A 13,892-nucleotide genomic window follows, 5' to 3' on the forward strand; every position below is an offset into this window, starting at 1 on the left:
TAGATGTTTCATGTCAGTAGAAGTACTTCCAAACAACGGATGTAGTGCCGAACTGGTACTTTTTCCCTTATAATATATAAGGGAATATAGATTCTAAATCGGAAATTGATCGAAATTAGCCACCGATTTTGACCATCAAAAATTAAAAAAAAGTTGGAAAATCAAAAGCAGGATCAGAGATTTTCACAGTATTTTTTTTTTCCTCTCACCTACCTGAACCAAATCGTGACTTTTGTTTACCGTTACACCTCTAAATACAACAGGCAAATTGCTTTGTCAAGCCCTGAAATGCTTTGGCATTATTATCATTTTAATTTTATGTCAATAAAGCAACTGGAAAAATGAGAACGGGAGAGAGATTCATTTATTATTTTTCTTTGCTTTACTTGCTGGCTGATGGGTAAGGCAGTTTCAAACAACAACTAGGATGTTGTGCGGGAGGCTGCAAAGGCTGACACAATCCGTCAAACAACCTTTCATTCTTAATTATTTTCCACAACCGCAGAGAATAAAAGTAAATAAAGAAAACAAACATATGGGACATCAACAGAAAGTGAATACAAAGATTGAATGGCTTTCCCTCTCCCTACCGCGGGCTTTTAATCTAGCTCTGCTCAACAAGCCGCTATGTAAACACAGATATCTGCTTCAGCTAGTGTATTCCACACACACACACGCAGATATACAACTAAGACATAAAGGAGGCAAGCAACACACTCACACACACACACACACACACACACACACACACACACTCACACACACTCACACACACAGCCAGCAGGCCTTCGCCCACGCGCTGAGCAAACCGTCCACTTCATGAATATCAATACAAAATGTACAGGGCCACCTGCTGTACACAATTCAAAGGCCATTTGCAAGGAAAAGATCAGGGACACAGCTACCGTACAGTTCCTGACTACACACAGCGTGTCATCAGCAGAGCAAAAGAAGCAGCACCACATTACTTACCCTCCATTCCACTGAAACCTCTGAAACTAGAGCCACCAGCACACTAATAAGACATTTTCTCCTTTTAAATATAAATATAAAACTTAGGCTAAGACACAGTCAGTGAAAGTGAGACTGTGTCCTTCTTCCACCAGAAATCAAGAGAGTGTTTCTCCACTGGCTGTCCACATCCATACAACACGCTAAGCAGCAGCTACCCGTCTTTCATAGAGCACATTTATTAGTGGGGGGCCCCTGGTGTGGTTCTTGATTGGCTGCCGTCTGTGAGTGACAGCAGCCCGACGCAATTGTAAGCCAGCTCTGTCCTGCTTTCCCTCTAGTAACCCAGCAGAATAAATACGGGAAGGGGGTGGGGGGGTGGCCTGTAGATAGCAGTCCAGCCAATCAATAACATGGATTTTAATGAAGGGGGGCGGGGCAGGTGCTCCTTAGCCTCCTCCTGCAGAGGTAACCATGACAACCCCTAAATGACCCTACAGCACGATGGATGAAGGAGCTTCCTCTGTGCAGATTTACAAAGAGTCAAGGTTCAATCCTGTGATTATTGTAATTGAAATATGGATTTTTATTCATCTACAGAGCCTTCATAAGAATCCATTTGGTTTTTCAGCTTCTTTGACACACATTTACTCCAAGCATCAGCCCTGTATCACTCCAGTCTTCCAGATGGCCACTGACCAGCTTTAATGGAGTAGTTAAGTAGGGGTTAAGTGCCTTGCTCTAGAGCCCCTCAGCAGCAGTTGTTAGGGGAGGGTGAAACATTATCATTTGCTTTCACCCGGACACAGGATTTCCCTCTCGACCCATTGATTAGATGCAGTGACCTTCTGGTCACGAGGCTCTTTCTTTCTTTCTTTCCTTCTTTCTTTCTTTCTTTCTTTCCTTCTTCAGCTTGCGGGGATGCTAGAGACGAAGGATGGAAGAGAGCCCGGTGAAATTAAATGGCTGACAATGTTAGCTGCAGTTCCATGTGAGCGTTTGAACATGATGATGACAAATGCAGCGATTTCCTCTACGAGATGCCACTGCACTGATTCAATTATCACTGCGCTTCCTTGAAGATCCACCGAGAAGAATTATCATGCGACCGTCTCCACCAACGGCCCCTTTTCTACAAGGCAGCCCTGATAATGAAGAGGATGCAAATTCTAATTTTAACCTAAATTTGTCAGCACAATCAGGAATCAAAGGAGTGAGAATGAAATGTTTTGGGATCACCTCAGAGCTCAGAAATACTACATAAGAGAGAGGGGCTGGTCGTGACGGTGTCAAATGTGAGATTATCCCAGCATGTGCCATTGAAGTGTGTTGAAATCCAGGTGTTTACACTTAAAACTACTTGAAATCAAACACACAGCTGCTACGTGAACAGCTGAACGGTGGTGCTTTGAGAGAGCAAACACCAACATGATGACAGAACAGTAAAGGCTTGTCAAATTATGGTCTCCATAATTTATTCCTCCTTTTCCAGAAGACCTATAATTTGAATACAATCACGCAACAGACAAATGAGACGTTTTCTGTGTTTCGTCAAGGAGGAAGAGGTTTCCACATCATAAGCTTTCCTTTCGTTGCAACTCCACCACAGCGGCCTGCCCCTTAAATCCACAGTTAAATACTCTCCGAGCAGACAGAACCGTATCAGCCAAATAATATTCTGTCCGTACCATGCAGCCCCGGGTGTTAATCATATTCAAGCTCCTTCTGCAAGCTACCCAAAAAGTCCCTTTTCATCAGTAGCCAAGCACACATAATGATTATGGCTGAGGGAGTATGCCAAGAACAGTGATGTTTTCATTCCTCACCTCGCCCATCCACAGCAGAGGGTCCAACTTATCCGACTAATTGACACCAGTCCACTGCACTCTGTTGGTTTATGGTGTTGGTAGCATCGAGCGCTCTAATCTTTTATCAATGCTACCATCAGGCCTTTTACTTACTGTGTTATGAGGGAATATTAGCATCCAGAGAAGCAGGGATTTTACAGCTACCAGGCATGAACCTCAACTCAATAAGATATTCAAGTACTCTGTGCTTTTGAATGCCAATATTCTGATCCTGCCAAAAAACAATTTTCACATTTTCAAATGTTTTAAATTCTTAAATTTGAACATTTTTATACCAAACAAGTGCACAGAAGGTGAACGGAAGAACATATCGTATGGTCTCCAAATGGGGTCGTGTGTACTAGGGCTGTGTATTGGCAAGAATCTGGCGATACGAAACCCATCATGATACAGGGGTAACGATTCAATATATTGCGATACTGTAAGCAAGAAGATATTTTGAAATTTTTAAAATGTAATTTTAGGAAAACTGTCATAGTATAAAGAACACACCAGAAATTAACCATTTTAGAATAGGCAAAAATAACACATTTATACTGCATGCCAAAAACGTGAATGTTTTTTGCCCTTAAACTGCATGTGATTATCATAAAGTGGGCATGTCTGTAAAGGTGAGACTCTTGGGTACCCATAGAACCCATTTTCATTCACATATCTTGAGGTCAGCGGTCAAGGGACCCCTTTGAAAATGGCCATGCCAGTTTTTCCTCGCCAAAATTTAGTGTAAATTTGCAGCTTTACTTAGCCTCCTTCTCAACAAGCTACTATGACATGCATGGTATCAATAGATTCCTATAGATAGTTTTCTATTTTTCTAGGATGCCAGTAACTTCCGCCCCCTACAACCTCCGAAAGATCGAATAGCGTCCGGGTCCGACTGTGGGCGGTCGGATTTTTAAGAGGTTAATTAAATATCGATACAGTGCTTTGGAGAATCACACAACATGATATCACGATACTCATGTGTATCAATATTTTCTAGTGTTTACCATGTTGAAGAGAACTGTCCTTATGAACGCCCCCCCTCTCGTGGTATTCAGTGGACATTTTCTGAAAAGTTCATTTTCGGGGGGTTGATAAGTTAATATATTGACATTTTTGTATTATAAAGTTTTTCTTTGTAATTGTATAATGTCTGAGTGCCTTTGCATTTCCTGCATAATGTTATCCATTCGCTAGCTTGCTAAATTGTTAGCCTTGGTGGATTCTAGACGCCAACCGCAGCGTCCAAGTTGCAGTTGCCTCGCAGCAGTGTTCTCACATCCTAAACATTTGAACACCAAGCATATCACATACACGACTTCCCATGTCGTAACCACGAGCTCACAAGTTCCATTTGATGGCAGTATTATTCAAAAGGATCCAGAACTTTAAAGATGATGCACATTATGACGTTTGAGCCAAAGTGGCACACAGAACATGAGCGAGTGTTTGGTATTTGTGGCCCTGGTGGGAATCGACCCTACTGCAATCACAGAATTGGTTGTCCAATGGTTAATACGCTCAAAGTAATTTAACAATATCCATAGGAAGTGGGGTGAGCGTGCTGAGCTTGAATTCAAGAGCAGCAGAATGATCTCACCTCCCCTGGTTCTGGCCAAGTCTATGATCATTAAACCTCAAGAGTCTGAGCTCTGTTTCTGTTGGCACGGGCTGTGGACCGCTGAAGTTATGGATGGCAGCGGCAAATGGCCTGGGAGCTGGTCCTGTTTGCTGAATAGTTTCTCAACCAGCCTCAGATCCATATATGGAGATCTTGAGTGCCAGTAAAATGACTTTCGATGATGTAAAACGTTTCCAGGTTTTTCTGTTGAATAGCTGAGATCTTGTCTGAACACCCTGTGGTTTACGTAATATTACAGCACTGAACAGCTATGAATGATCGAGGCAACAGACCTCCATCAAAATTTACTGACAAAATTTAAACAAGTAAATTCATGAAAAAATACAAATGAAGCTCTATTATGTTCCACTGTTTTTACAGTGACAAACGAAAGCTGAAAACCAGGTGGTCAACTCAAGTAATAATAACTCCGGTATATTTTAATTTTTGGTTTTGTGTAGATTGCACAAATTTCTTTTTAGTTTTTCGTTCAGGTTCATCTGGTTCTTTGTCCGTTTAATCAATTTGTGTGAGTAAACGCACCAACGCACATGCAGCGTTGTCTGGTTCCGGTTCTGACTGTAACAGCAATATTTAAATATCAATAATGCAACAAATATAAAACATATATACATATATTTTGGGGGAACACGTTCTGCTGTCCCTACATTTTATATGTTAAAAAATGGTTGCTACTGATGGCAACGAAAGGCCGAGAATTGGTTGCAAATTTCTCAAAATGGTTGCCAATGGCAACCTGGCAACTGTTACTGTTGAGCACAAAACAAATGTTCAATTAACTTGGCAATTATTACAAAATTGTTCATAAGCAATACCTTCCTTTTGGCGGGTGCCTTCCAATAACATGCCATTCAGTATCAAGAGTCTTTTAAGTCCCTAGTATGGACAAAAAGTAAAGAAACAAAGGGACGATACCCCGGTGTTTTTTGACAACAGCCGATGCCACCATTTTGGACTGAAAATGTTTATTATATTTATAATATTTTATTGTTTAACACAGGCCATTTCGGTAGAATATGACAATAGAATAGAAATAATTTTGGTTTACTTTTGTAAGGCACTTTGTAGGCGGACGTTTTACTGGCGTACGGTAGTTGCTTTCAGTCCAAAATGGTGTAAGCTTTGCTGCTGGGCGCTGAAGTTGCAATGGAACGACCAAGCGACTTTCACTTTTTGGCTATATACGTTCTTTGGTATGGATGTCTCCAATCAGAATGAAACTGTAATCCCAGCAGTGGAGGTGATTGAACAACTTGCATGTAAACAAAAACAGCCTCTCAACCAGGTTTAAGTTTCCTCTCTTAAAATTCAATATTGGAGCCCTAACAAAGTGTAAAGGGTTTATATTAAAGAGATGTTTCCAGATCGTACATCTGTTGGGTGAGGATTTAGGGTCAGAGGTCATAATCCATGAGAATGCATTAGTGACTCTTCCATGGGATATGAGCTTAAGTCCTTACTGAAGATCCTTTATCTAAAATAAGCCTCCTTTTTGGCTCGCACAAGTTCCAGCCACTATGAGCTCAGGAGACAAAAATAGCAGAATCAGCAGTTACCACAGAAACCCGATCACTCTGCCGTTTTGCCATTCTTACGGGGGTTACCACAGCAACAGAGACAACTGGTTGCCGTCAGACTGCTGTTTGGCATTCATCAAATGGCCATTTTTAGTAAGCACCTTATTCTGCTCATGGGCACCGACAGTGCAACAAACAAATACGACACAGAACCTGGAGCTTCCTCAGCAAGACAGTTCAAAGCCCATTAGTGGCTTATCCCTGCATTGAAAGATGATGTGATCTTGTCGGGCAACAGACAAAATAATACCCGTCTTAAAAAAACAACATAATGGCCACTGATGAAATAGCACTTATACAACGTTGGAGAGATATGAGCAATAGAAGTGATATAAGGTACGGCCTAAAGCAATCCTCCCACAATAAAAAAGTACATCCATTTGCCAATTGCATTTCCCCGAGTTCATCCTTATCAGCAGGCATACTGTTGTCAATCTAACATTAAACTTACACAGAAATAGCCCGGTCTGCTGTTAGTGTAGTGTTCAGGTTTCCACCAGAGTATGTGGACAACAAGTGTCACTCTATTTTTGGCTGGGGACATCCAAGCCTACTTCACATATGTAACAGTGCATATTACAGATTATTGAGGGTCTAATCTGTAAATATGCTCCAGCAAAAGTGTCCTTTGTCACTGGTGGTCCCTTCAGTTCACATCAATGATAATAAGATCTCAGTTCCTCTAAGACAGTGGTCTCAAACTCAATTTACCTGGGGGCCGCTGGAGGCAGAGTCTGGGTGAGGCTGGGCCGCATCAGGTATTCCACAAAAAAAGCTTTGTTAAAAAAAAAAACAATCTTCTCAAACGTCATTATTAACAGTTCTTTAACTTGAATGGGTTCTTCTGAACATGAACTGTCCTGAACATTAATGGAACATTGAAGAACATGAACGGTTCTTCTGAACATGGCCTCTATTGCGTCTCCCACTTTTCCTGAAATTGTCTGTGCTCGTCACCAACCTTTCTCTTCACTGCAGGCTTTGAAAAAGACATGATTGGGGCTGTGTGACAAGATATATATTCATTCCACTTGGTGTCACTCCGCAATAAAGTTGTGCCTGCTGTGTTTGTGTTGCTCTGCAATTACACCACCAAACCGCTAGTTGGCGGCGGCGTCTCTATGAGTTTCCTTCTTCTTGTACTACAAACAGAAACTGAGCGGAGTTGGAGCTAATAACTGTTGAACCACAGAACTTTTACTGATATTACTGCAACGCCGAAAAGAGAAAATATATCTGAGTGGATTTGTGTGAACAAACATTGAAAAGATGGAGGCAGAGAGAAGTAGAACTTGGTCCTGGCCGCTCAGCATCGCTGAGAGACTGGACCAATCACAGCTGTTGCGGTCTGCGTCGCCGCGACGTGTAGTTACATTTCTGGAGAGGTGCACGTCAGGCTACGGCGTCGATTCAACGCAGAAGTATAAATCAAGCTTTAATCAAGCTTATGCGATGTTACACGGGCGCCGCCACAGTTGTTGTGAAATGTTTCTCTGCTTGCATCAAGCCCGGCCGATTGCCCGTCCCCGGGAGCCATATACCCCACTGTGATTGGTAGGTTCGTTCAGCTCGGGCTCGCGCAACAAAGGGACCTTCAACGGCAAACTGCCATTCACATAAAACTCGCGGGCCGAGGGCGCCTGGTTAGCTCAGTTGGTAGAGCGGGCGCCCATGTAACAAGACTTGGTCCTGACCGCGGCGGCCCGGGTTCGAATCCGGCCTGTGGCCCTTTCCGCATCCACTCTCTCTCTCCCCCCTTTCCAAGACTCTATCCACTGTCCTGTCAATAAAAATGAAAAAATGCCCCCAAAAAAAACTTTATAAAAAACTTTATAAAAAAAAAAAAAATTTGCGGGCCGCACTAACATTAAACTTTCATATCAAGGTGGGGGCCACAAAATATCGTCTTGCGGGCCGCAATTGGCCCGCGGGCCGCGAGTTTGAGACCCCTGCTCTAAGACAATTTGACATCAGATAATCAATAGCCCCGAGGCTGCAGTGCTGATTGAATGGGCTGAGGTGCATTTCATTTAACTACAAGTCACTGTTTTGAATCCAACCTGAAGTTTTTATAATAAGTTATTCACTTCCACTCTTGCTCACTTTCTGTCACTGTTCGTTGTGTACTAATGATGAAGTTTAAATGACTTTGAAAGAAAAAATCAATACCGCTTCAGGCAGGAATAAAGTCTTGTGCCACCCAGGAAATTGCAAGTACTGACCTCCGTTTTGATAAAGTGTAGACTTATTGTACAGCTACTGAAATGTACATTTCTTCCTCATAACACCCTCTAACACACAGGGCCAAAGAAGACAAAGCAGGATAGAATGCAGTCTCCACTTACCCACTCCTGTGTTGGATTGGTTTGTTGAAGAGAGAGATGGGGGCAGGGAGGTGACAGCTGATGAGGTCAAATGTCTAGAAATGAGCCCCGTCTATGTATGCGTGTATGTGCGTGCGTGCGTGCGTGCGTGCGTGCGTGCGTGACAAGGTAATTGCATTTACCCAGAAGTGTATGGAGTGGATGATGTTTCTGCTCACACTGGGTGCTAGTAAGATGCGTTTTTTTGGCTTCTGCTGCAATTTACCACATATTTCTTTACATTTGTTCTACTGTTTTAAAGTGAGGTTTCATTTGTTAAAATGGTACAAAAAAACACAAGGAGGAGTCTGATGAATGAGGATAATCAGCAGATATGTAAGGGTAATTGTAGCTGAAGTGTATGTTTAACTTTCCTATGTGTATTTTCGAATACATTTCTATAACTTGATATAATAAGAGGAAACAAATAGGATTTGCATTACCTGCACTAAAGAGGATAAACACGTTGGATGTAGGGATGTCACGAGAACCGATACTGCGGTACCAAGTTAGGGTTGGGAGATTGGACAAATATATCGGCCATCGGCGATTGGCCGAGCAGTTGTATTACAATATGCTGAAAGGTTATTATGGAATTTTTGCCCAATGATGGCAAAAAATCGTTGCCTACTGAAACTTTAAACTTGAAATAAGGGTTTATTTCAACCAAACCAGAGCTGGTGATTGTGGGAAAGACAAACCAAGATGGTATTGGCAAGTTTTATTTTGTTTCTGTCGAGTTTGAATTAAGTATGTTTTACGATGCTTTGCCGCTGGAACAGCTGATCTCCCAGCTGATCTCCCAGCTGATCTCCCAGCTGATCTCCCAGAAACTTCAGCGGCGGGGGAGGGGGGGCTGCACGCCGCGCACACACACCTGCGCTAATATATCGGCAATCGGCGATTGTTGGGCAGACGAGGGCCCAACTCAATACCAAGTTGTTGCTAAAATTCTGAAAATGTGAGGGTACTCGTTTTTCTAAAGTACCTTAGGTACCGGGGATCAGGGCTCGAGAATAACAGCGTCCCGGTGTCCCAGGAACGATAGACAGTTTCCCTGATAATGCTACATTGTGAACAACGAATCTGCGTTGAAATCGGCAGGAGGAGAGCTAGTAACGTTAGCTGTTGGCAGCTGGTGGGCAGCACAGTCCTGCTTGCCTAAATAACAGAGCTAACCGCTAACGTACGGAGGTTGCATTGAGTTACATTATGCGATGCCATGATGCTTTCAGGCTCTATTCAGTAAAAATGAGTATTGGGCGAAGGTAAATCATCACATTATGATGTGTTCAAAGTAATCTTGTAATATTTTGTTTTTGGCAAGACACTTGAGGCGGATCTTCAGGGATTAATAATATATTTGCAAAAAACAATATGCAAATGGTAATAAAGGAGTGTATGTTTTGTTTTTGTTTTTCGCCGTAGTATCAAATTGGGTATCGAGAATGGTGGAATTTCACTGGTATTGGTAACGACTACTAAATTTCTGGTATCATGACATCCTGAGTTGGAAGTGATTTTTTCTGGCTTTTCACTGCCTCTGCCATCTGCCATAATGAGTCCTGCCAGTTTGGGTTCCAGAGAGCAATTTGGCACATTTCCCACAAAATTGAACACTGACCCTCAATGTCAAATGCATCACAGAGGTTGATAGAGGCAGCTCTTTTTCTCCAGCAACAGTTTGGCAGTTGACCGTTCACAGTAATTACGTTAATGTCAAAAATTAATGTGGTTAAGGCTCATTTCAAGCCACTATGACACAAGCAAATACATAAAAGCTTTTACAATTTCATCTGTTTAGATGGTTCTATTATCTAAAGCGCTGCAGAATGAGGCAGAGCAGAAGGGAACTCCAGCCAAGGATGTGAGCGCTTGCCAGGGTTTTGTTACTCTCGATCTGCATATACAGTACTTGAGACCAGAGTTGGCTTATTAAATACACAAAGCTGACACCCCTGATGTACAGGTGCAGCGCCTTCCTCAGTGAAACAGTCTGCTGTGGTAAGGTGACAATCCAGTTACAAGAGGCTCTGTCAAAGCCAGATGACCAGCTTGACCAAGGTGATTGTGACAACATCAAAATATCTTAATGTGGACCACCTGACTAGAGAGGTTCATCACAAAAGGATAAAAGTATCATAAACCATGAAAAGATAACAGATATGGTGTAAGTCAGAAGATTGCAGGAGATCAGCAGCTCATACAAAAGACATTTTCACATTCAAGAATCTTTAACAAGGGCTTCATTTTTTCGAGACAATTTCACTGTCTCAAATAAAACAAAAAGTCCTAAATGGGTCCAAGTTCATTTCCTGTTGCAGTGTTTGCTGCTTGGAAATAAACTTGGACCCAAGCTGTTTCCAAGCAAAGCAATTCCAATGAAATAGCCTATAAAAGGGGCTCCACTTACCTCTGAGTGTTTCAACAAATGCTGGTGAGTCTATTACCTAAACCTACAGAGTTGAATGGGCTTTGTGTTTTTTCCCCAGTCTGTCTGTGTGTCTATTGCCAGGGAAATCTCAAAATGCTATAAATAAATTTGCACAGAGCTGTGTGGAAACAAGAAACTGCTAATTTCCCATGAAAAATCAACATTTCACGGGCATATATTAACAAGATTGGTTGGTGGTAGCACTGGTGGCAGCACACACTAGGTGAGATCTAGCTGAAACAAGCAACTGTGGGATTGACTGATGGCTGTGTTCAAAATTGCATACTAACATACTGCACACTACATACTGAATCAGTACTTTCTGCATACTGCCTACTAAATGAGCGATTAAGTATGATTTTTCCTAAAGTGTGCTCAGGCGACGGCCGGGCTGGTCTCAAGGCATCCTGACAGCAGCTTAGAGCTAGTGTTAGGAAGTTAAACAGGTCATAATTCCCTCTCTAATTTCTATTTTTTTTTTTATTGCTGTGAAAACATCTTCTTCAAACAACTGGATTTATTCCAAGTTTCTTGACCAAAAACAACATTTTACAAGAATAGTTTTGAACACATCTTGATGATATAATTTACCTTGGCTCAATACTAGTTTTTACTGAAATAGCCTGAACGTATCATACTGTAAATCAAAACGTAGCTGTAGCAGACGGCTACGAGGCTACAACTCCTCCGCTCAAGCGAGCTATAGATGGGAGCCAACTTCCTGTATCTGTAACGCCGGCTCAGACTCTCTTAAGGTGGGCTCTTAAGGTGGACCAGCTTTTCTCCTTCAAGTGACGAGTTTTTCTCAGCTTTTTAATTCATTATTAACATTTCTTTTAACCATTTTAACCGATAGTGTTAATCGGTTAAAAAATGCTTAATGTCAGTTAACGGTTGAACCATTAATTATTAACATCCCTAGAAAGCATTAGCGCGACCTTCAGATCACATCTGTTGAAACTTAATAAGGTGACATATTAACAGCTTTTAGCCTGGCTCAAAATCTCACAAGACTGATGTTCAAGGCACCAAGAAGCAATGCATTGTGGGGCAGTTGAGTAGGTGCAGTAAGCTCACGTCTCGTAGAAATTCCTGCTAATGTAGTATAGGACTACATCCGGGCACACAAAAACCACATACTCTACAGTGTGAACGCACTACATACTCAAATGTACATCACACTTAATAGTATGAATAGTATAACAGTATACGATTACGAAAACAACTCGAGTTTCACATAATAGTGTACTGAAGCTGTGACGTGTAATGTATATATACTCTACTCTAATTCATGTGGTTGAGTATATTGTTGTGGTCACACTGAAAGGACCGCAACCAGCAAGGAAGTTTACTACGGAGCTGAATAATAATGGCGACAAGCTTAGTTGTAAATAGTTGATAATAGCTTGTGATCATCTGCCGTGAGCAGTTAATTACATTTCTCCATTTCTTCAATGTAGGATTATGAAAGGCAATACAAAAACGTGCACTCTTTCAAATCAATTGCTATGAACTGTTACTCAGTGGTTCCCATTCATTCATCTTCTCTGTATGTTTTGTATGCACTGTGGCCTTGGAACAGCACCACCACCATTTAGTTTTGTATCAAATTATGATTTTCTAGCATACCTGTATCAAACTGCACACATGACCAAATGGAGAAACTTGCAGCCCTATGCCAACATGGGAGAGCATTTTAACAGCAGCAGACTGTCCTATAGGCTACAAAATGCCAAATAACAGGTTCCATCTACTGCTACAGCAGATGTGTCCATTAACAACTATACATCTGTATATAAACTTCACATCTTTGAAAAAAATATACTGAACACATAAGTAAAAATTACTGTTCAATTTGTAGGTGAAACGTAAAGAGAATGGAATTTACCCTCCCACTTCAATTACTTATGTTAGATGTCTGAATGCTTCAGGAGCATAATGACATGAATTAATAAGTTAATTTCTACTTATTTGTATCTTCTATTCAATCTATTATGATGGCATTCCATCTTCTTCTATATCTAATATCAAATGCAAGTAGGGCTGTCCTCGACCAAAGAAATTCTCAGTCGACTAACACTCATCCAGTTTTGTCGACAAATCGATTAGTTGATTTAATCGACAGATCTGAAGAATCCCACAAAACCACCACTTTAAATCTTGTGTTTACCAAAGATGTGCTCATGAGTTTCTTGGAAATAACTCATTCAGCATGAAAAAACATAAAAAAATGACTAATCGACTAAAAAATCTTTAGTGGACTAAAACCAAAACAACAGATTAGTCGACTAATCGACTAATAGGAGCAACCCAGATGCAAGTGTGGCTAAAACAGATGTTTGAACACCTAAGCAAACTTTAAAATATAAGCATGAACAGACATCTGGGAGAGCTCACACTACACACTTCCTGTCTAATTTGCTATCATTTAAAAAAAAATATATGCTCAAACATCATAACATAATATGACTTGCCCCAAACTGCATGTGATTATCATAAAGTGGGCATGTCTGTAAAGGGGCGACTCGTGGGTACCCATAGAATCCATTTTCATTCACATATCTTGAGGTCAGAGGTTAAGGGACACGTTTGAAAATCGCCACGCCAGTTTTTCCTCGCCAAAATTTAGCGTAAGCTCGGAGCGTTATTTAACCTGTTTCGAAAAAGCTAGTGTGACATGGTTGGTACCAATGCATTCCTCAGGTTTTCTACAGTCCGCTACAGCCTAATAATCGCAAGTTGCGTTAATGCGTTAAAGAAATTAGTGATGCTAAAACAAATTTGCATTAACGCGTTATTATAGCCCTACTTATTACATAACATAATCCCTACAATTATAAAACAACATCAAAAGTAAGGATCTTTCCATAAGTTGGCATTAAAATGTCTGCTTGATAATCTTTCAAAAGCCAAAAACAGATCCAGCAAGCTGAAAACACTGAGGACAAACTGACTTAGTGAAATCATTACATTTGACCCTCAAATGACCTCAGACTTTGGCAAGAACTCAGAATCTCAGACTACAAGGACAACCCCAACCAGGCTTTGGTGAAATGAAAGATGTGAGCAGTACCA

General features: G+C 41.3%; 1 protein-coding gene across 18 annotated transcripts in view; it reads right to left on the reverse strand.

The window, feature by feature from the left end:
• LOC141766652 (suppressor of tumorigenicity 7 protein homolog) overlaps positions 1-13,892 on the reverse strand; it is a 62,609-nt gene that overhangs the window by 30,799 nt on the left and 17,918 nt on the right. For 2 of the 18 annotated variants that reach the window (XM_074633659.1, XM_074633656.1), the window contains exon 1: positions 973-1,150. The exons of 13 other annotated variants lie outside the window; for them this stretch is intronic. In XM_074633659.1, coding sequence (XP_074489760.1) covers positions 973-979 — 7 coding nt within the window. In that variant the 5' untranslated portion in view covers positions 980-1,150. Of the gene's footprint in view, positions 1-972; positions 1,153-13,892 lie in introns of those variants that run through there. 3 more of the 18 variants (XM_074633658.1, XM_074633654.1, XM_074633645.1) reach the window with 3 other exon arrangements.

Source organism: Sebastes fasciatus, chromosome 4 (assembly GCF_043250625.1).
Source record: "Sebastes fasciatus isolate fSebFas1 chromosome 4, fSebFas1.pri, whole genome shotgun sequence".
Classification (NCBI taxonomy): domain Eukaryota; kingdom Metazoa; phylum Chordata; class Actinopteri; order Perciformes; family Sebastidae; genus Sebastes; species Sebastes fasciatus.